The 24,815-nt window shown below is 40.3% G+C and overlaps 1 protein-coding gene across 1 annotated transcript in view; it reads left to right on the forward strand.

Annotated features, from left to right (window-relative positions):
• The window catches only part of LOC128649667 (CD209 antigen-like protein E), a 283,146-nt gene that overhangs the window by 176,867 nt on the left and 81,464 nt on the right, over window positions 1-24,815 (forward strand). Inside the window, exon 6 of the mRNA XM_053703049.1 lies at window positions 23,393-23,505. Within this exon, the coding sequence (XP_053559024.1) occupies window positions 23,393-23,505 (113 nt within the window). The remainder of the gene's footprint in view (window positions 1-23,392; window positions 23,506-24,815) is intronic.

Raw genomic sequence — 24,815 nt, forward strand, 5'->3', positions numbered from 1 at the left:
GTAATTTGCCCCTGTTCACAACATACCTCTTTTTTAGTTTGTACTCGGCATGTCTATGTGGGATAGCAGGTGAACCGTCTCTGCATGTTTGGGGTGTGTATGGTTGTGCGTGACGTCCTGTCAACGTAATCAACGTATCACAGCTAATAATATGTTTCTGATGGGATTGGTACCATAGTTACATAGTAAATGGCTAAAGGTGCTAATGACTGCATAGAGAAATTGACCCTGTAATTAAAGAAGAGGTTAACCACATTTGATCATCTTGATAAATGCCTTACGGCTGAAATGCGTAGATGGTGATATTCTACTTGGACGGCTGATCTGTTATAGAAACAGAATACAGAGCGCCCTGTCCTATTTCTGTTATCTGCTACCAAAATAAAACGAGGATTAAGATCGAGGTTGGTTATGTTGACAGGACGTCACGCACAACCATACACACCCCAAACACGCTGAAATGGTTCACCTATTATCCCACATAGATCTGCCGAGTACAAACTAAAAAAGAGGTATGTTGTGAATGAGGGCTAAGTAGTATACGGAGCAGAGGTTTCTGACAAAGTGATCCAGAAGCCGCAAACCCGTAAACCCTCTACGGACTAAACAGGTACAGGAGTGTGAGGATTAACAAAGTACAAAGATACCCGTCCCTTTGCTTATTGGATATAATAACTGTCCTATGACTACATGTAATAGACACATAAGGCTATAAGCAACCACGGATTAAAAAGACTTGAAGTGAATTTACCTCAAATAATAGTGGTTAAACCGGGCACTATACCAGTCATAATACTGCACTTAAAATCTTTCACACTTTATATCAAGGACCTCCTTAAGCTGTTTTTTTTTAATTTTTATTTAATTGTATTTTAGAAACTATATACCACCAGTGGTCTTATTTGTATATAGGAACTGTGTTTAATAAATTTGTATTTGTTTATACATTGTATTCCTACCCTTTTTTTTAATCTGGTGATACTTTGCTGATTAAGCAGGCAACTGTGTTTTGTGAATTGGTTTATATTTATTTGTTAGGCCTTTAAGGAGTAACATTTTTCTTTTGCTTGCTAGTATCAGACTCTATTACGAGATTACTTTTGCTTGTTTTTATGTGAACTGTGTGTTCCCAGTATATATATATGTATATTATTTTATATATATATATATATATATATATATATATATATATATATATATGTGTGTGTGTGTGTGTTAATATATGTATTTACACATATTAACACATAAATATATATGTGTATAATCATATACAAATATATTTACAATTTGCTGCCATTGCTGCGTGACTTACCCCCTTTGCTGCGCTAGTACTCATAATGTGTCTCACTTGAGTGCATAGCTTACTAACGTTTGTTACTGGTGGGCTAAGGTCCTCTATCACCTTGCTTATATGTCACTGGATACTGCTGTTTTCCTGTGTGTTTTTATCTTAATTAAGTTGAACTGACTTTGCCTTGAAATGTTAGTCGTAGTTTCTTCAGTGCCGGGATTGTGTGATGTCACATTTGAATTTAACCTATCCAGGGGCTATTCCCTGAGCACCTGACTAACACTCCCACCACGTGTGTATCTACATGGAAGAAAACCACAGTTTGGAGAGCGTGGGTCGGCTGGAACATCCTACCCTTTTGTGTCTGTTTTTTCCCTTTCTGTTTGCAATGTGCAAACCCTGGGCTGGCAGCCACGTAGGACAAAAGTAGCTGCTTCTTTGTAACTTTGAGTCATCCTTCCCCATTTGTTAGTCCGCATAAGAGGATATTTACTTGTATATCCTTCCTGTACAAATATGTGGCGTTTACCCCCCCCCCCCCATAATGCCCTCCCCTGTAGTGACACTTTTAGTGATTGTAGAGCAGATTGGTTCCCTATAGCTGAGAGCCCAGTTTGAACTGAGACATCTGAGACCGCTGTGGATACTACCTTGCATAAAAAAATTAATATACCTAATAGGGATAGAATGGCACTCATTGCACAAACCCAAAAGCATGCAGATGCTATAGTAAAGAATGCATAAGTCGAACCATTCTCCATTAGTAAAATCACACAAGAAGTAGGGCAGTTTTCTAAAACAATATTCTCAAAATGCAGGGTTAGATGAAAAATCATAAAGTGATCAATAAAACTGGATTTACTCACATTTTTGTGATGGTAAGTTACTGCATTGTTGTCATTTTAAACATGATTTACAGTGACCACTCGCGGTCACTTTCTTCTTATGGAAATTTATTTCCTGCACTTTACTTCTCGGTTTTAGATGGAAACCTTGACAAATCGGATTGAAACGGAATTGAAAAGACTTTGGAACCCATTTGCTAAAGTCGTGCGGACAATGTTCTCAATTTGAGAATCTGTCAGTAAGGCTTTGCGACAAACGGCAGTGGACCCTGTATGTCTATTGCTGTATGTAACATTACACATTCCTCGCCTGTCAATCAGCCAGAGCATGTGTGGTATGATGACCGCAGCTTTTTACATTGCGGGAAATAAGCTCACCTGTGCAAACTTCCCGCAAACGCACACAATCAGCTTATGTTCCTTCACACATTTAGCCCTTTAAATGATTCTTTTAAAACCTTAAAATGTATGCAATAAAATAATTGAATATACATACCCAGTATACCCATCATACCTATATGCAAATATAATTCATTTCAAGATGGACTCCGATTACAAACGTTAATTTTACCCATAAAATTGATTATTTTCTTACACGCTGTACAAAGGGATCAAAACAAACTCCCCAGTGTTTATAATGTATTTTTTTAAAACATTTTTGCCTGCTCTTTGTTTGCAAACATCTACTTATATGAAACAAAAGTTTTGGTCAGTGTTGGGAATGGGTAAAATGATAAGTTGAACAGTGTAAACATGGTGCAAATTATCACTTAGTGGTTCCAAGTGATTTCAATGGGAGCTACAAATGTAAAATGTATACAATATTTAGAAAGCGGTATGCAAGAAAATTGTAATAATGTAAACTGCCAAGAGACGTCAAATTATATGAAACCCAATTTTTTTCTTTTATGCTACTATATAATTTACTTCTAATTTCTAATTTGTTTGTTTATTTTTTTGATATAATAGGATACCTAGGAAGGCTCAGAAGCTGCTAATTTATGGCTGCAAATATATTTATATATAAGAAGTCTATAGATGTAACTTATTAAGTGAGTTTGTACACTTACATTTTACTAATCATTTGTAGCATTAATAATAATGAAACATTCGTTATAAAATAACTTTTAATAAAGTCCTTTATAAAAATATAATAATTGTCAGCAATTAGATTTGTTGTAATATTAAGGACAAGATTACATAGCGAGATCGCCCAGCAAAAGCCAGCGACGCCGGTTTTTATGCGGTTTTGGTAACCATCGCCCGCAATTTTTACTCCCATAAGCTAACATAGAACCGCGTTGCAAACCGTTATCACATATTTAGCGCAAGGACTTATGCCAGCGAAAATTGAGACATTTGACTCCATTTTCACCTTGCCACACATAGGCAGACGCAGCAAGCTTGCGCTGAGTATGTAAGCACCGTAACTCCCTGAAAATAGTAACCAGTGCTACGGAATTTGGTGGTGCTATACAATTAAATGTTAATAACTAACACCTAATGCATGCGGAATATCTATCTACATATCAACCTCAATCCCCATCGCAAATAACTAATAAACAGCTAGATTCCGAGTCTTAAATGCGATAGGGAAATTAACGAACACAACAAAAGTGGTGTTAATTAACCCCCTATAGCTCTGCCATTACGAGTTTTTCAAAACCCTACTTGTGCGGGCGATATGGTGCTTTTAAGCTCCATACCGGACACAAAACAAGCACTGTTTTGACGTGCTTGTGCACGCTTTCCCCATAGATATCAATGGGGAGAGCGGGTCAGAAAAAAGTCTAACACCTGCGATCGCGGAAAGTAAAGTTCCCTAACACAGCCTCATTGATGTCTATGGGGGAAAAAATACACTTTAAACCTAACACCCTGTTCCAATCAGCCAATAGGATTTGAGCAGCTCTTATTCTATTGGCTGGTAGAAGCAGCCAATAGAATGAGAGCTCAAATCCTATTATCTGATTGGAATAGCCAATGGAATGAGAGCTACTCAAATCCTATTGGCTGATTTAACAACCAATAGGATTTTAGCAGCTCTAATTCCTATTGGCTGATTAAAGTCTTTCAGCCAATAGGAATGCAAGGGACATCATCTTGAATCGCATATCTTGCATTGAAGATCCAGTGTACGGCGGCGAATGTTTGAAGAGGATGCTCCGCGCCTGATGTCTTCAGGATGGACCCGCTCCGCCGGGATCAAGATAGAAGATGCAGCCTGGATGAAGATAGAAGAGGCCGTCTGGATGAAGACTTCTCCACTGGGATGAAGATTGTTCAAGGGGGAATTCAAAAACTGTAAGGGGGTTAGTGTTAGGTTTTTTTGTGGGTTTTATTTTTAGATTAGGGTTTGGACAGCAAAATAGCTAAATGCCCTTTTAAGGGCAATGCCCATACAAATGCCCTTTTCAGGGCAATGGGTATCTTAGGTTTCTTTAGATTTAGGTTTTTTATTTTGGGGGGATGGTTGGATGGTGGGTTTTAAAAGAGCTATTATCTTTGGGGCGATAGCCCACAAAAGGCCCTTTTAAGGGCCATTGGTAGTTTTTTTTTGGGTGGGCTTTTTTATTTTGATAGGGCTATTAGATTAGGAGTAATTCTTTTTTATTTGGGATACTTTCACTTGTTATTTTTGGTAGATTAGTGTTTTTAATTTTTTGTAATTTTGTCTTTTTTATTTTTTATAATTTTAGAGTAGTGTTAGGATTTTTAAAATGTGTAGTTTAGTTTATTTAATTGGTAGTTAGTTTAATTTTAGTTTAATAATTATATTAGTTTAATTGTTAGTTTAAATGTAGTTTTTTAATTTGACAGGTAAGTTTTAATTTAAGATAGGGAAATTTTAATTTTAATATAACGTTAGGGGGGCATTAGGTTTAGGGGTTACTAGTTTAATTTAGTTTATTGCGATGTGGGGGGCTTTCAGTTAAGGGGTTAATAGTTTACTTTTAGTATATTTCGTTGTGGGTGGCTTGCGGTTTAGGGGTTGATAGGTTTATTTTAGTGGCGGTGGTGTAGGGCTTAATAACTTTTAATATAGTGGGGGCGATGTGGGCGGGACGGCAGATTAGGGGTTAATAATATTTAAATAGTGTTTGTGATGCCGGAGTGCGGTGGTTTAGGGTTTAATACATTTATTATAGTGGTGATGATGTCGGGGAGCGGCAAATAGGGGTTAATAATTTCTTTAGTTGCGACGATGTCGGGAGCGGCAGATTAGGGGATAATACATTTATTATAGTGTTTGCGATGCGGGAGGGCCTCGGTTTAGGGGTTAATAGGTAGTTTATGGGTGTTAGTTTACTTTTTAACACTTTAGTTATGAGTTTTATGTTACAGATTTGTAGCGAAAACCCCATAACTACTGCTTTTAGATGGCGTTACGGATCTTGTCGTTTTAGGCTGTAATGCAGTTTTTTTATCCAGAATGCAAAACTCGTAATACCAGTGCTAGTATCAGTGTGGTACTGACATTGCGTTACAGGGTAAAAGGCTTGAGGTACACCTATACTGACAAGACTCGTAATGGATGCGTTAGGGAAAATTATGCGATATGGGCCACAACGCTGCTATTTGACTCGTAACGCTCAACTCATAATCAAGCTGAAAGTATATTAACCTCTAATCCACCAACCTCCACATCGCAAAACATCTAATCAACCTATTAACCCCTAAACCACCATCACCCCACAACGCAATATATCTTAATAAACTATTATCCCTAATCTGCCATTCACCCATATTACAAAGTCCCTATTAAAACTATTAACCCCTAATCTCCCATTAACCCACATCGCAACAACCTTATACATCTATTAACCCCTATTCCGCCAAACCCACACAACACAAAATAATCCTAATAAAACTATTAACTGCAAAACCCACACAACGCAATAATCCTAATAAAACTATTAACCTCTAAACCACCAAACCCACACAACGCAAAAAAACTAATTAAATTACTTAGCCCCCTATCATAACACCACCTATCCTAACACCCCCTAAATTAACACCAATTACCTAAATTAAAAAATACTAAATTACAAACAGTTAAAATAAAAAAGCTATTATTACTCAACAATAAAAAACCTAAGATTAAATTAATCTAACATTACAGAAAAAAGTAAACAAAATTATCCAAAATAAAAAAAATAAACCTAATCCCTATGGAAACAAAAAGCCCCCCCAAATAAAAACACCCCCCTAATCGAATGCTAAACTAACAATAGCCCTTAAAAGGGCTTTTTGTAGGGCATTGCTCTAAGTTAAACAGCTCTTTTGCATTTAAAAAAAATTCTAAGTCCCCCCTAACAGTAAGACCCACCACCCACCAAACCCCCCAAATTAAATAAACCTAACACAAAAAACCTAAACTAGCCATTGCACCTAAAGGGGCATTTGCATGGGCATTGCCCTTAAAATGGCATTTAGCTCTTTTATTGCCCTTAAAAGGACATTCAACTCTTTTAAGACGGGGCCTTACAGGGCATTTGTTGCCTTATTTTGTGCTTCATAGTGCGCCACACATTCTCAATCAGAGACAGGTCAGGACTGCAGGCAGGCCATGCTAGCACCTGTACTCTCTGCTTAAGTAACCATCCGCTTGTAATCCAGGCAGAATGTTGTTTGGCATTGTCCTGCTGGAAAATGCAGGGACATCCCTGGAAATGTTTGGATGGCAGCATATGTTGCTCCAAAATGCATAAATATATTTCTGCATTAAGTGGCCTCACAGATGTGCAAGTTACCCATGCCATGGGCACTGACACCACCCCATACCATGACAGACTTTGACCTGGGGCCCTTTTCCTCTTTGGCCCAAAGAACACAACTGCTGATTTTTTCCAAAAATTATTTGAAATGTTGACTCGCCTGACCAAAAAACACAATTCCACTGTGCTACTGTGCATCTCAGATGAGACTGATTCCAGAGAAGTTGGCAGCGCTTCTGGACAGTGTTGCTACATGACTTAACTTGCATCTGTGGATGCATCGGAGATCGATGTTGACTGTCATAGGTTTACCAAAGTATTCCCGAGCCCATGTCAGGATATCCATTACAGACTGATGACGGTTTTTGAGACAGTGACGTCTGAGGGATCAGAGATTACGCTTATTCAGAAGTGGTTTTCGGCCTTGCCCTTTACGCATCGACATTTGACCGGATTACTTGAATCTTTTCATTATATTGTGATATGTAGAAGGTGAAATACCAAAAATACTATCAATTTGTCTTTACGGAATGTTGTTCTCAAAGTGTTGGATTATTTGCTGACGCATCTGTTGGCAGATTGGCGAGCCTCGACCTGTCCTTGCTATTGAAGAACTAGGCTTTTTTTGGAGGATCCTTTTATACTATAATTACAAGATTGCCTCACCTGTTTCACATCACCTTCTTATTTCAACTTGTCACATCTCTATTAGTCCTAAATTGCCCCTGTCCCAAGTTTTTTGGAAAGTGTTACAGTCATCTGATTTGAAATGAGTGTATACGTTCAAAAATAAAAAAGTAAAACATCAAATAATGTGTTAATAATGTGTTTTCAATATAAGGCAGGGTGAACTGGATTTTCAAATGACTCTTTTTTTTTATTTTGCATTTTCTATACTGTCCCAACTCTTTTGGAATTGGGTTTGTAGAATAATAACATATGATCCAATATATTCCATGCACTATCCCTTAAACTATTCTTATAACAATTGAATTAAAGGGACACTGAACCCAATTTTTTTCTTTTGTGATTCAGATAGAGCATGCAATTTTAAGCAACTTTCTAATTGACTCCTATTATCAAATTGTCTTCATTCGCTTGGTATCTTTATTTGAAATGCAAAAATGTAAGTTTAGATGCCGGCTCATTTTGGGTGAACAAACTGGGTTGTTCTTGCCGATTGGTGGATAAATTCACCCACTAATAAACAAGTGTTTTCCATGGTTCTGAACCAAAAAATAGCTTAAATGCTATCTTTTTCAAATAAAGAAAGCAAGAGAATGAAGAAAAATTTAATAGGTGTAAATTAGAAAGTTGCTTAAAATTGCATGCTCTATCTGAATCACGAAAGAAAAAATTTGGGTTCAGTGTCCCTTTAATGAATGACAGTAACTTTTGACCAGTCATGTCATACGATTGACTGTATGACCAATCGGCATTAGCATAGCCACATGACCTAACAGCATAGCACATAACTATATGAATACCAATAGAGGTCACAATGATGTAAGTGACATGGAAAATCAACCTATGAGCATTAGGAGGAGGGATACTTACAACCATTAAGTACACGCACATGTTGGAAGTTGGCACCCCTCTGAAGAAGAGCTAGCGAAATGCATGTAAGAGGTCCAAACTTTTAATTGCTTGCTAAGGCACTTCTAATACGACATACCTAGCATGTATGGTAACTACTGAATTTAGAGTGAGATGATATTAATCTAGCTTCCGGATTTTAGGAGTTTAGCCGAAGTTTAGAGCTATTATATTCCCATAGCTGTATTAGCAATGATCAGGGCCGCCATCAGGGGGTGACAGGGGTGACTCCTGTCAGGGGCCCAATGGGCCAGGGGGGTCCCATGAGGCAAGAACTAAAAAAAATTTTTTTTATTTTTTTTTAAATTTTGGCAGCCACCAGTGGGTACTACAGCAGAGTGCTAATTGAGCATGGGAAATGTTATTACAAGGAGTAAAGTATTAGTATTTTAGAGGATTTTTGAGTGTGCACTAAACCACTATGCACAGTGTGAGACAGACTAGGCACTTTGTTTGTACAGTGTGTGCCTGAGTCAGACAGCAGATCACTTTCATTTGCAGAGGAGGTAGGACTTACTTAGCAAATGTTTTTATTTCTTTGTGCAATTTTGGATTGTAACTTCAGTGTGGTAGTAGTTGTATGGTGGGGCCAGGGGTCCATAAAACACATTTCATTTTTTAGCAATATGTAGCAGTGTATTTATGATTATTTGACAATGCTGTAGAAATTCTATATTTAAAGCCATGTAGAAATGTTTCCTCCTCAATACACAAATGGTAGGTGCCCTTTTGGCAGATATTAGTTTTTTTTATTACTATATATATTTTCATTACATTCCAGTTTACTGCCCCTTTATGCAAGGACTTTCCAGATGCAAGGAGGCATTTTATCTAAGATTTTTACATCTGCCTAAAATGTTACTCTCAGACTAAGATTGCTCAGTGTTTAAAATGAGACAGGTTAACTTAACACTGTTCAGTTTACACTACAGCTGACTTAAGTTTGAAATACATACCAACAAGCCTAAATCCTGCATTAAACCAGATCTAATGGTATGAGTATCACAGCTTATGGTTCCACCAATGCCATATACAGCATTTTCAAAATACATAAGTACAGCTGACAGATGGGAACATTTGTACACTATATTTGAAGTGGTGCTCTTGGTTGGGGAAAATGGTGAAAAAACAAACAAACATATGTCAACCTTTTAAAAGTACTTTTCTTCATCTAGCCATCTACCCAGATCATTAATGTACAATTTTGAATTCACAGAATTATTTTTGTTTACACATTTACAAATATGATTCTTTAAAAAGTGTTCTCTTAATTACTGCAATTTTTTATCATGCATGTCACACACTGTTGATTTAGGGGATGCAAGGTGCATAAATGTTTCCTCCTGTGAGTGTTTCTGTGGGTGTCTGTGTTTATGTCTTTGTGCTTTGGTTTGTGTCTATGAGTGTGTATGTATTTTTTTTCTGTGGGTCTCTCTGTGAGGATGTGTGCATATGCCTTTGAGCTTTTTCTATGGGTGTCTCTGCGAAGGTGTGTCTATGTTTGCCTTTGTGTATTTTATCTGGATGTCTCTGTGAGGGTGGGTGTGTATATCTGTTTTCTGTGGATGTCTCTGTAAAGGTGTGTGTGTATGTATGTATGTATGTGTTTTCTGTGGATGTCTCTGTGAGGGTGTGTGTTTTCTGTGGGTGTCTCTGTGAGGGTGGGTGTATGTCTTTGTGTGTTTTCTGTGGATGTCTCTGAGTGTGTGTATGTCTTTGTGTTTTCTCTGTGGGTGTCTCTCTATGTGTGTGTGTGTGTGTGTATGTCTTCATGTGTTTTCTGAGTCTGTCTCTGTCGGTGTTTCCTTGGGTGTATGTGCAAGTTTGAGTTTGTGTGTGTGTGTCTATTGTCTGTTCCTTTTTATGACATTTTGACCTTACTACTGATTATTCACATCTTTCTACAGACTTTGAGACTGAGACCTTTACGGAAGTCGCCAATCCACCATTTAACCTTTAAATTATTGTTTAGGCAGCTCAGGGCCCTTCCTTTCAGCCACTGCATGCTGTTGTCATCATTTAGTTGGCATCTTCCTTTACAAAAAGATAATCAGAACTCCATATTTTGTTTTCTAAATCTCCTTTTTTTTTACAAAACTGTAATCTACCTCATTACTTGTCAGGTCAATGTAATCAAGTGCTGAGTGTCTGTTTGGGTGTCTGTGTCTGAGTGTGTTTGTGTGTTTCTTTGCGTGTCTGCTAGAGTGTCTATATGTGAATCCTTATGTGTGAGTGTGTGTGTGTGTTTCAGTGTATGAGTGTGTCTGTGTGTTTGTATGTTACTACCTTTACAACATTTCCAAGTTTAAATAGACACTTAAGAATAAAGTGTATATGCGTTTTAGTCACCTGGTCAAAAATTGCTAATGTCAAGGGGGGGGGGGGGGGGCTGGTCAATGGTTAAGTCAGGGGCCCCAAAATTTCTAGTGGCGGCCCTGGCAATGATAATTTTGCAAGCATTAAACTTTTGCCAGTTAAATAATGTTCCTCTACGATGTCTCATGCTAACAACGAAAAGATAGCACTTGCACTGTGCCTTAGCAATTTGTTTTCAATCTTTCTTTCTCTATTTATGTGTGATGCTTAATATATCCAATTGCTGACAACTATTGGACTGTAATGAGTCTCACATAATTAAAAAAGTGGTTTATTTCAAAGAGAACTTGCAGAAAGACAACATAATATGAAAAACAGAAAGAAGACTTTAATTGTGATGTTCTGTTAAAAATCATTAAATATGTTTTTTCTAAAGGATTGTGATTGATTCTAATCTGCAAGTAATTAGAAGAGAAAAAACATAATTTATGCTTACCTGATAAATTTATTTCTCTTGTGGTGTATCCAGTCCACAGATCATCCATTACTTGTGGGATATTCTCCTTCCAAACAGGAAGTTGCAAGAGGATCACCCACAGCAGAGCTGCTATATAGTTCCTCCCCTAACTGCCATATCCAGTCATTCGACCGAAACTAGCCGAGAAAGGAGAAACCATAGGGTGCAGTGGTGACTGTAGTTTAAAATTTAGACCTGCCTTAAAAGGACAGGGCGGGCCGTGGACTGGATACACCACAAGAGAAATAAATTTATCAGGTAAGCATATATTATGTTTTCTCTTGTTAGGTGTATCCAGTCCACGGATCATCCATTACTTGTGGGATACCAATACCAAAGCTAAAGTACAAGGATGAAGGGAGGGACAAGGCAGGTACTTAAATGGAAGGGACCACTGCCTGTAGAACCTTTCTCCCAAAAATAGCCTCCAAAGAAGCAAAAGTATCAAATTTGTAAAATTTTGAAAAGGTATGAAGCGAAGACCAAGTTGCCGCTTTGCAAATCTGTTCAACAGAAGCCTCATTTTTAAAGGACCAGATGGAAGCCACAGCTCTAGTAGAATGAGCTGTAATCCTTTCAGGGGGCTGCTGTCCAGCAGTCTCATAGGCTAAGCGTATTACGCTCCGAAGCCAAAAAGAAAGAGAGGTTGCTGAAGCCTTTTGACCTCTCCTCTGTCCAGAGTAAACAACAAACAGGGAAGATGTTTGACGAAAATCTTTAGTCGCTTGTAAGTAAAACTTTAAAGCACGGACTACGTCCAAATTATGTAAAAGACGTTCCTTCTTTGAAGAAGGATTAGGACACAATGATGGAACAACAATCTCTTGATTGATATTCTTGTTGGAAACTACCTTAGGTAAAAACCCAGGTTTTGTACGCAGAACTACTTTATCTGTATGGAAAATCAGATAAGGAGAATCACATTGTAAAGCTGATAACTCAGAGACTCTACGAGCCGAGGAAAACAGAATTTATGCTTACCTGATAAATTACTTTCTCCAACGGTGTGTCCGGTCCACGGCGTCATCCATAACTTGTGGGAATATTCTCTTCCCCAACAGGAAATGGCAAAGAGCACAGCAAAAGCTGTCCATATAGTCCCTCCTAGGCTCCGCCCACCCCAGTCTTTCGACCGACGGACAGGAGAAAAACAGGAGAAACCATAGGGTGCCGTGGTGACTGTAGTTAAAGAAAGAAATTCATCAAACCTGATTAAAAAACCAGGGCGGGCCATGGACCGGACACACCGTTGGAGAAAGTAATTTATCAGGTAAGCATAAATTCTGTTTTCTCCAACATTGGTGTGTCCGTCATCATCCATAACTTGTGGGAACCAATACCAAAGCTTTAGGACACAGATGAAGGGAGGGAGCCAATCAGGTTACCTAAACAGAAGGCACCACGGCTTGCAAAACCTTTCTCCCAAAAATAGCCTCCAAAGAAGCAAAAGTATCAAATTTGTAGAATTTGGCAAAAGTGTGCAGGGAAGACCAAGTCGCTGGCTTACATATCTGATCAACAGAAGCCTCGTTCTTGAAGGCCCATGAGGAAGCCACAGACCTAGTAGAGTGAGCTGTGATACGTTCGGGAGGCTGCTGTCCGGAAGTCTCGTAAGCCAATCGGATGATGCTTTTCAGCCAAAAGGAAAGAGAGGTAGCAGTAGCTTTTTGACCTCTCCTCTTGCCAGAATAAACGACAAACAGAGAAGACGTTTGTCTGAAATCCTTTGTTGCTTCTAAATAGAACTTTAAAGCACGAACTACATCTAAATTGTGTAACAAACGTTCCTTCTTTGAAACTGGATTCGGACACAAAGAAGGCACAACTATTTCCTGGTTAATATTCTTGTTGGAAACAACCTTTGGAAGGAAACCAGGTTTAGTACGCAAAACAACCTTATCTGAATGGAACACCAGATAGGGCGGATTACACTGCAGAGCAGATAACTCAGAAACTCTTCTAGCAGAAGAAATAGCAACCAAAAACAAAACTTTCCAAGATAACACCTTGATATCTATGGAATGTAGAGGTTCAAACGGAACCCCTTGAAGAACTGAAAGAACTAAATTCAGTCTCCAGGGAGGAGTCAAAGGTCTGTAAACAGGCTTGATCCTGACCAAAGCCTGAACAAAAGCTTGAACATCTGGCACAGCTGCCAGTCGTTTGTGTAACAAGACAGATAAAGCAGAAATCTGTCCCTTTAGAGAACTCGCTGATAATCCCTTATCCAAACCTTCTTGGAGAAAGGAAAGGATCCTAGGAATTTTGATCTTACTCCATGAGAATCCCTTGGATTCACACCAACAGATATATCTTTTCCATATTTTATGGTAAATTTTTCTAGTTACAGGTTTTCTGGCTTGTACCAGAGTATCTATCACAGAATCCGAAAACCCACGCTTAGATAAAATCAAGCGTTCAATTTCCAAGCCGTCAGCTGGAGGGAAACTAGATTTGGATGTTCCAATGGACCCTGTACTAGAAGATCCTGTCTCAAAAGTAGCTTCCATGGTGGAGCCGATGACATATTCACCAGGTCTGCATACCAAGTCCTGCGTGGCCACGCAGGAGCTATCAGGATCACCGAAGCCCTCTCCTGTTTGATCCTGGCTACCAGCCTGGGAATGAGAGGAAACGGTGGAAACACATAAGCTAGGTTGAAGGCCCAAGGCGCTACTAATGCATCCACTAGAGTCGCCTTGGGATCCCTGGATCTGGACCTGTAGCAAGGAACCTTGAAGTTCTGACGAGACGCCATCAGATCCATGTCTGGAATGCCCCATAATTGAGTCAACTGGGCAAATATCTCCGGGTGGAGTTCCCACTCCCCCGGATGGAATGTCTGACGACTCAGATAATCCGCCTCCCAGTTTTCCACTCCTGGGAAGTGGATCGCAGATAGGTGGCAGGATTGATCCTCTGCCCATTTTATGACTTTGGTCACTTCTCTCATCGCCAGGGAACTCCTTGTTCCCCCCTGATGGTTGATGTAAGCAACAGTCGTCATGTTGTCTGATTGGAATCTTATGAATCTGGCCTTTGCTAGTTGAGGCCAAGCCCTGAGAGTATTGAATATCGCTCTCAGTTCCAGAATGTTTATCGGGAGAAGAGACTCTTCCCGAGACCATAGACCCTGAGCTTTCAGGGAGTCCCAGACCGCGCCCCAGCCCACTAGACTGGCGTTGGTCATGACGATGACCCACTCTGGTCTGCGGAAGCTCATTCCCTGGGACAGGTGATCCTGGGTTAGCCACCAACGGAGTGAGTCTCTGGTCTTCTGATCTACTTGAATCACTGGAGACAAGTCTGTATAGTCCCCATTCCACTGTTTCAGCATGCACAGTTGTAATGGTCTTAGATGAATTCACGCAAAAGGAACTATGTCCATTGCTGCAACCATCAACCCTACTACTTCCATGCACTGAGCTATGGTAGATCGTGGAACAGAGTGAAGAACTTGACAAGCGTTTAGAAGTTTTGACTTTCTGACATCTGTCAGGAAAATCTTCATTTCTAAAGAATCTATTATTGTCCCCAAGAAAGGAACTCTTGTCGACGGAGACAGGGAACTTTTTTCTATGTTCACCTTCCACCCGTGAGATCTGAGAAAGGCCAGAACGATGTCTGTGTGAGCCTTTGCCTTTGAAAGAGACGACGCTTGTATCAGAATGTCGTCCAAGTAAGGTGCCACTGCAATGCCCCTTGGTCTTAGAACCGCTAGAAGGGACCCGAGTACCTTTGTGAAAATCCTTGGAGCAGTGGCTAGCCCGAATGGGAGAGCCACAAACTGGTAATGTTTGTCCAGAAAGGCGAACCTTAGGAACTGATGATGATTTTTGTGGATAGGAATATGTAGATACGCATCCTTTAGATCCACGGTAGTCATAAATTGACCCTCCTGGATTGTAGGTAAAATCGTTTGAATAGTTTCCATTTTGAACGATGGCACTCTGAGAAATTTGTTTAGAATCTTTAAATCCAGAATTGGTCTGAAATTTCCCTCTTTTTTGGGAACTACAAACAGATTTGAGTAAAACCCCATTCCTTGTTCCACAGTTGGAACAGGGTGTATCACTCCCATTTTTAACAGGTCTTCTACACAATGTAAGAATGCCTGTCTCTTTATTTGGTTTGAAGATAAGTGAGACATGTGGAACCTTCCCCTTGGGGGTAGTTCCTTGAATTCCAGAAGATAACCCTGAAAAACTATTTCTAGTGCCCATGGATCCTGAACATCTCTTGCCCAAGCCTGAGCGAAGAGAGAGAGTCTGCCCCCTACTAGATCCGGTCCCGGATCGGGGGCTACTCCTTCATGCTGTTTTGGTAGCAGCAGCAGGCTTCTTGGCCTGCTTACCCTTGTTCCAGCCTTGCATCGGTTTCCAAGCTGGTTTGGTTTGCGAAGCATTACCCTCTTGTCTAGAGGATGCAGAGTTGGAGGCCGGTCCGTTCCTGAAATTGCGAAAGGAACGAAAATTAGACTTATTCTTGGCCTTGAAAGGCCTATCTTGTGGGAGGGTGTGGCCCTTACCCCCAGTGATGTCTGAGATAATCTCTTTCAATTCTGGCCCAAAAAGGGTTTTACCCTTGAAAGGGATATTAAGCAATTTTGTCTTGGAAGATACATCCGCTGACCAAGACTTTAGCCAAAGCGCTCTGCGCGCCACAATTGAAAACCCTGAATTTTTCGCCGCTAATCTAGCTAACTGCAAAGCGGCATCTAAAATAAAGGAATTAGCTAACTTAAGTGCGTGAATTCTGTCCATAACCTCCTCATACGGAGTCTCTCTACTGAGCGACTTTTCTAGTTCCTCGAACCAGAACCACGCTGCTGTAGTGACAGGAATAATGCACGAAATAGGTTGCAGGAGGTAACCTTGCTGTGCAAAAATCTTTTTAAGCAAACCTTCCAATTTTTTATCCATAGGATCTTTGAAAGCACAATTATCCTCGATAGGAATAGTAGTGCGCTTGGCTAGTGTAGAAACTGCCCCCTCGACCTTAGGAACTGTCATAAGTCCTTTCTGGGGTCGACCATAGGAAATAATTTCTTAAATATAGGAGGGGGGACAAAAGGTATGCCGGGCTTCTCCCACTCCTTATTCACTATGTCCGCCACCCGCTTGGGTATAGGAAAAGCGTCGGGGTGCACCGGAACCTCTAGGAACTTATCCATCTTGCACAATTTTTCTGGAATGACCAGGTTGTCACAATCATCCAGAGTAGATAGCACCTCCTTAAGCAGTGCGCGGAGATGCTCTAATTTAAATTTAAATGTCACAACATCAGGTTCTGCCTGTTGAGAAATTCTACCTGAATCAGAAATTTCCCCATCTGACAAAACCTCCCTCATGGCCACTTCAGATTGGTGTGAGGGTATGACAGAGCAATTATCATCAGCGCCCTCCTGCTCTACAGTGTTTAAAACAGAGCAATCGCGCTTTCTCTGAAATGCAGGCATTTTGGATAAAATATTTGCTATGGAGTTATCCATTACTGCCGTCAATTGTTGCATAGTAACAAGCATTGGCGCGCTAGAAGTATTAGGGGTCTCCTGCGTGGGTAAAACTGGTGTAGACACAGAAGGAGATGATGTAGAACTATGTCTACTCCCTTCATCTGATGAATCATCTTGGGCAACTTTACTATCTGTGGCAGTACTGTCCTTACTTTGTTTGGACGCTATGGCACAATTATCACACAATTTTGAAGGGGGAGACACATTGGCTTCCATACATACAGAACATAGTTTATCTGAAGGCACAGACATGTTAAACAGGTTTAAACTTGTCAATAAATTACAAAAACCGTTTTAAAACAAAACCGTTACTGGGGCACACTTTTTTACTGAATATGTGAAAAACTATTAAGGAATTGTTCAATTTTAACCAAATTTTCACCACAGTGTCTTAAAGCATTCAAAGCATTGCACCCCAAATTTCAGACCTTTAACCCTTAAAATGAGGAAACCGGAGCCGTTTACAGTTTTAACCCCTCTACAGTCCCAGCTACAGCCTTTGCTGCGACTTTACCAAACCCAGGGGGGTATACAATACCAAATGAAGCCTTCTAGGAACCTTTTCAACTACTTCCAGACCCACACACATGCAGCTGCATGTCCTGCTCTCAAAAGTAACTGCGCAGTAATGGCGCGAAAATGAGGCTCTGCCTACTACAGAGAAGGCCCTTCCTGACTGGGAAGGTGTCTAAACCAGTGCCTGACGTAAAAAAACGTTCCCCAAAGTTATAAAGTGTGAATTTCAACATCAAGCTGTATAAAATGCCCAAATAAAGCAATCGATCTAGCCCATAAAAGTGTCTACCAGTTTTATAGCCCATATTAAGCCCTTTAATCTGTTTGAGACTAAGAAAATGGCTTACCGGTCCCCATGAGGGGAAATGACAGCCTTCCAGCATTACACAGTCTTGTTAGAAATATGGCTAGTCATACCTTAAGCAGAAAAGTCTGCCAACTGTTCCCCCCAACTGAAGTTATCTCATCTCAACAGTCCTATGTGGGAACAGAAACCAATTTTAGTTACTGCTGCTAAAATCATACTCCTCTCACAAACAGAACTCTTCATCCTTTTCTGTTTCAGAGTAAATAGAACATACCAGCACTATTTAAATAACAAACTCTTGATAGTAGAATAAAAAACTACAACTAAACACCACATACTCTTCACCATCTCCGTGGAGATGCTGCTTGTTCAGCGGCAAAGAGAATGACTGGGGTGGGCGGAGCCTAGGAGGGACTATATGGACAGCTTTTGCTGTGCTCTTTGCCATTTCCTGTTGGGGAAGAGAATATTCCCACAAGTTATGGATGACGCCGTGGACCGGACACACCAATGTTGGAGAAATAGCCATCAAAAACAGAACTTTCCAAGATAAAAGTTTGATATCAATTGAATGAAGGGGTTCAAACGGAACTCCTTGAAGAACCTTAAGAACCAAGTTTAAGCTCCATGAAGGAGCAACAGGTTTAAACACAGGCTTAATTCTAACCAAAGCCTGACAAAATGCCTGGACGTCTGGAACCTCTGCCAGACGCTTGTGCAAAAGGATAGACAGAGCAGAAATCTGTCCTTTTAAAGAACTAGCTGATAATCCTTTATCCAAACCCTCTTGGAGAAAGGACAATATCCTAGGAATCCTAACCTTACTCCATGAGTAATTCTTGGATTCACACTAATGAAGATATTTGCGCCATATCTTATGGTAGATTTTCCTGGTTACAGGCTTTCGTGCCTGTATTAAGGTATCAATGACTGACTCGGAGAAGCCACGCCTTGATAAAATCAAGCGTTCAATCTCCAGGCAGTCAGTCTCAGAGAAATTAGATTTGGAAGATTGAAAGGACCTTGTAGTAGAAGGTCTTGTCTCAGAGGCAGAGGCCAAGGTGGAAAGGATGACATGTCCACCAGGTCTGCATACCAGGTCCTGCGTGGCCACGCAGGCGCGATCAAGATCACCGATGCTCTCTCCTGTTTGATTTTGGCAATGAGTCGAGGGAGCAGAGGAAACGGTGGAAACACATAAGCCAGGTTGAAGAACCACGGTGCTGCTAGAGCATCTATCAGCGTCGCTTCTGGGTCCCTGGACCTGGATCCGTAACAAGGAAGCTTGGCGTTCTGGCGAGACGCCATGAGATCCAATTCTGGTGTGCCCCAACGATGAACCATTGAGCAAACACCTCCGGATGGGGTTCCCACTCCCCCGGATGAAAAGTCTGACGACTTAGAAAATCCGCCTCCCAGTTCTTTACACCTGGGATATGGATCACTGATAGATGGCAAGAGTGAGTCTCTGCCCAGCGAATTATCTTGGAGACTTCTAACATCGCTAGGGAGCTCCTGGTCCTCCCTTGATGGTTGATGTAACAACTGAGGCCAAGCTAGAAGAGCATTGAATATTGCTCTTAACTCCAGAATATTTATTGGGAGGAGTTTCTCCTCTTGAGTCCACGATCCCTGAGCCTTCAGGGAATTCCAGACTGCACCCCAACCTAGGAGGCTGGCATCTGTTGTTACAATTGTCCAATCTGGCCTGCTAAAGGTCATACCTTTGGACAGATGGACCCGAGATAGCCACCAGAGAAGAGAATCTCTGGTCTCTTGATCCAGATTTAGCAGAGGGGACAAATCTGTGTAATCCCCATTCCACTGACTGAGCATGCATAATTGCAGTGGTCTGAGATGTAGGCGCTCAAATGGCACTATGTCCATCACTGCTACCATTAAGCCGATCACTTCCATGCACTGAGCCACCGAAGGGCGCGGAATGTAGTGAAGAACACGGCAGGAATTTAGAAGCTTTGATAACCTGGACTCCGTCAGGTAAATTTTCATTTCTACAGAATCTATCAGAGTTCCTAGGAAGGAAACCCTTGTGAGGGGTGATAGAGAACTCTTTCCCTCGTTCACTTTCCACCCATGCGACCTCAGAAATGCCAACACTATGTCCGTATGAGATTTGTCAATTTGGAAGTTTGACGCCTGTATCAGGATGTCGTCTAGATAAGGGGCCACTGCTATGCCCCGTGGTCTTAGGACCGCCAGAAGAGACCCCAGAACCTTTGTAAAAATTCTTGGGGCTGTAGCTAACCCAAAGGAAGAGCCACAAACTGGTAATGCCTGTCTAGAAAGGCAAACCTTAGGAACCGATGATGATCTTTGTGAATCGGTATGTTAAGGTAAGCATCCTTCAAATCCACTGTGGTCATGTACTGACCCTCTTGGTTCATAGGTAGGATTGTCCGAATAGTTTCCATTTTGAACGAACTCTGAGGAATTTGTTTAAGATCTTTAGATCCAAAATTGGTCTGAAGGTTCCCTCTTTTTTGGGAACCACAAACAGATTTGAATAAAATCCCTGTCCTTGTTCCATCTGTGGAACTGGATGGATCACTCCCATTATTAGGAGGTCTTTCACACAGCATAAGAATGCCTCTTTCTTTATCTGGTTTACAGATAATCTCGAAAGGTGAAATCTCCCTTGTGGGGGGGAAGCTTTGAAGTCCAGAAGATATCCCTGAGATATGATCTCCAATGCCCAGGGATCCTGAACATCTCTTGCCCACGCCTGGGCGAAGAGAGAAAGTCTGCCCCCTACTAGATCCATTGCCGGATAGGGGGCCGTTCCTTCATGCTGTCTTAGAGGCAGCAGCAGGCTTTCTGGCCTGCTTGCCTTTGCTTCAGGCCTGGTTAGATTTCCAGGCCGGCTTGGATTGCGCAAAAGTTCCCTCTTGTTTTGTAGCAGAGGAAGTTGATGCTGCACCTGCCTTGAAGTTTTCGAAAGGCACGAAAATTAGACTGTTTGGCTCTTGATTTGGCCCTGTCCTGAGGAAGGGTATGACCCTTACCTCCAGTAATGTCAGCAATAATTTCCTTCAAACCAGGCCCGAATAGGGTCTGCCCCTTGAAGGGAATGTTAAGTAATTTAGACTTTGAAGTCACGTCAGCTGACCAAGATTTAAGCCATAGCGCCCTACGCGCCTGGATGGCGAATCCAGAATTCCTAGCCGTTAGTTTAGTCAAATGAACAATGGCATCAGAAACAAAAGAATTAGCTAGCTTAAGTGTTCTAAGCTTGTCAAGTATTTCAGTCAATGGAGTAGCTGTCTGAAAGGCCTCTTCCAGAGACTCAAACCAGAACGCTGCAGCAGCAGTGACAGGAGCAATGCATGCAAGGGGCTGCAGGATAAAACCTTGTTGAATAAACATTTTCTTAAGGTAACCTTCTAATTTTTTATCCATTGGATCTGAAAAAGCACAACTATCCTCGACAGGGATAGTGGTACGCTTTGCTAAAGTAGAAACTGCTCCCTCCACCTTAGGGACCGTCTGCCATAAGTCCCATGTAGTGGCGTCTATTGGAAAAAAAAATCAAAAATAGGAGGGGGGGAAAACGGCACACCGGGTCTGTCCCACTCCTTAGTAATAATTTCTGTAAACCTTTTAGGTATTGGTCTACACAATTTCTCTGGCACTGCAATTGTGTCACAGTCATTCAGAGCAGCTAAAACCTCTCCAAGCAACACCCGGAGGTTCTCAAGCTTAACTTTAAAAGTAGACATATCTGAATCAGGTTTCCCCGAGTCAGAGACGTCACCCACAGACTGAAGCTCTTCCTCAGCTTCTGCATATTGTGACGCAGTATCAGACATGGGCCTTAAAACAACTGCGCGCTCTGTATTACGTCTAACCCCAGAGCTATCGCGCTTTCCTCTGAATTCAGGCAGTCTGGCTAATACCGCTGACAGGGTATTATCCATGATTGCCGCCATGTCCTGCAAAGTAATCGATATGGGCGTCTTTGATGTACTTGGCGCCATTTTAGCGTGAGTCCCTTGAGCGGGAGTCAAAGGGTCCGACACATGGGGAGAGTTAGTCGGCATAACTTCCCCCTCGTCAGAATCCTCTGGTGATAATTCTTTTAAAGATAACAGCTGATCTTTATTGTTTAAAGTGAAATCAATGCATTTAGTACACATTCTCCTATGGGGTTCCACCATGGCTTTTAAACATAATGAACAAGGAGTTTCCTCTATGTCAGACATGTTTATACAGACTAGCAAGCTTGGAAAACACTTTAAATCAAGTTAACAAGAAATATAAAAAAACGTTACTGTGCCTTTAAGAGAAACAAATTTTGCCAAAATTTGAAATAACAGTGAAAAAAGGCAGTTAAACTAACGAAATTTTTACAGTGTATGTAACAAGTTAGCAGAGCATTGCACCCACTTGCAAATGGATGATTAACCCCTTAATACAAAAATCAGATTAACAAAACGAAAAATATGTTTTTTAAACAGTCATAACAACTGAGCTCCTATTTTTGAAGCCTTTTGAGCCCTTCAGAGATGTCCTATAGCATGCAGGGGACTGATGAGGGAAGCTGAATGTCACAGTTTGTAATTTTAACTGCACCAACTGTAACTTTTATACTATAACAGTGGAAAGCCTCAGGAAACTGTTTCTAGGCAAAAATAAAGCCAGCCATGTGGAAAAAAACTAGGCCCCAATAAGTTTTATCACCAAAGCATATATAAAAACGATTAAACATGCCAGCAAACGTTTTATATTGCACATTAATCAGAGTATATACCTATGATAGCAAGCCTGATACTAGTCGCTATTAAATCACTGTATTTAGGCTTTAACTTACATTAATCCGGTATCAGCAGCATTTTCTAGCGAATTCCATCCCTAGAAAAACTTAACTGCACATACCTTATTGCAGGATACCCTGCACGCCATTCTCCCTCTGAAGTTACCTCACTCCTCAGACATACGTGAGAACGGCAGTGGATCTTAGTTACTTCTGCTAAGATCATAGAAAAACGCAGGCAGATTCTTCTTCTAAATGCTGCCTGAGATAAAAACAGTACACTCCGGTACCATTTAAAAACAATAAACTTTTGATTGAAGAAAAAACTAACTATATTTTACCACTTTCCTCTAACTACCTCCAGCTATGTTGAGAGCTTGCAAGAGAATGACTGGATATGGCAGTTAGGGGAGGAGCTATATAGCAGGTCTGCTGTGGGTGATCCTCTTGCAACTTCCTGTTGGGAAGGAGAATATCCCACATGTAATGGATGATCCGTGGACTGGATACATCCTAACAAGAGAAAAGGTTTATCTCTTTAATTGCTTCTAAATTAGTCTAGACCAGGGGTTTTCAAACTTGTCCTCAGGCCTCCCTAACGGGTCACATTTTCAGGATATCTGAAATGAAGCACAGGTGAATTAGTCAGCTGATTAGTAACATGGTTATTAACCGGCTCTAAACCAAGGTGATCCTGAAAATCTGGCCTGTTAGGGAGGCCTGATGACAGGTTTGAAAACCCCTGGTCTAGACACATTTTTGCTATACGTCCAATTTGCAAAAAAAAACTTCTGGAAAAAAAAATTATTGCACCCAACTTTCCAAGCATATGCATATAAGCCATAAGTACCCACCTTTGACACACATGCATGCGCTGAGTTCTGTGTGATCTCACAGTACTGGAAGCAAAACATGCATGAGTGTTGGATGTAGGCGCATGCACCTTACCTATTGCATTTTCTTCTTATTAAAAATATGTCCCATTGGGTTTCCATTTTAGATATTCATCTCCAAAACTATCAGATGTGATACTTTCTGGATTGGGCTAAATGACATGGACACTGAATCTACGTTTGTGTGGGAGGACGGAAATGCATTGGATTCAAATAAACAGTAAGGAAACATCTTACAGAAACATATTCAGGATATTTTTGTTAACATTTTAAGACCATTTTAAATAGTGTATTTACTATGATATAACCTAGATAGTATTGTCTTAACATTTGTTTATAAATTAACTTGCATGTCTAATAAAGTTATGTTAGTGGCTGTTATTTTTTTGTAAAATATTACACTACAGCTTCTTCTTGGTGCAATTGTTTATAGTTTGGGTAATATGATGCTTTTCTCATAAAAAGAGATTTGTATATTGTTTAGATCTTTTGCATCAACCCACTGAATGATGTCAGCATTGCCATATATTTTTCTGTATATTTATACATAATAAGCCAACAGAAACTCACTTAAGATTTTATATAGTGCAATATATTTGTTTGTGCTTTTACAAAGGAACCCATCATTCTTCCTTTAAATATATCAGTGTACTGTGCCAAACAAAACACTCCTACAATATGACCAGTAGACATGCACTTTGTATTATTCATGTTTCTTACATGCTATAACATTTAATGATGTACAAAGTGCTGTGTTTTTCATGAGGTTTTCAAATTATAGATCATTACAATCTATCTGGTTTTGTAGTATTCAAATCGACCATAAAAACCCTATTGGGCAAATCTGTACATGGCTTTGGACCTCTACAACTTTAAAGGGACATGAAATCTAAACATTTTCTTTTATGATTGAGACAGAGCATACAATTTCAAAAGCATATTCAGTTTACTTCTATTATCAAGTAACCTTTGTGCTCTCTATATACTTTGTTGAAAAGCTGGTAGGTAGGTATACAACCAGAGATGGTGTCTCCATGACATGACGCCTAAGTATGAGGAGGAAATTAAAAGCATGTGATAATGAAATTAATTTAAATTAATCATTAAATACCTTTTTCCTCCATCTCCATCTTACCATCTTATTTTCTGCACTTACATTTGGATGTTTCTGTTTTGTTTGTTTTATAGTTTTTTTTTTTTAAAAATGAGCTTTATTGATATAAGTAAAGATACATTACATGAGAGAAATATATATATATTTTTTTTAAATGGTTGACATTTTACAAATCGTGTTGAACAAAAGATCAACAGAAGCGAGATCTGGGAATATCACTGGTAAGGTGGGGCAATAGTAGGAGTAGTTTGTCAATGAGTAATTGAGTGAGAGGTGGCCACACTAAGAAAGTGAGGCCTCCACTGCTTACAGTATTTTCTCTTGTTAAGTGTATCCAGTCCACGGATCATCCATTACTTGTGGGATATTCTCCTTCCCAACAGGAGGTTGCAAGAGGATCACCCACAGCAGAGCTG

The sequence above is a fragment of the Bombina bombina genome, chromosome 2 (genome assembly GCF_027579735.1).
Source record: "Bombina bombina isolate aBomBom1 chromosome 2, aBomBom1.pri, whole genome shotgun sequence".
In the NCBI taxonomy this organism is placed as follows: Eukaryota; Metazoa; Chordata; class Amphibia; order Anura; family Bombinatoridae; genus Bombina; species Bombina bombina.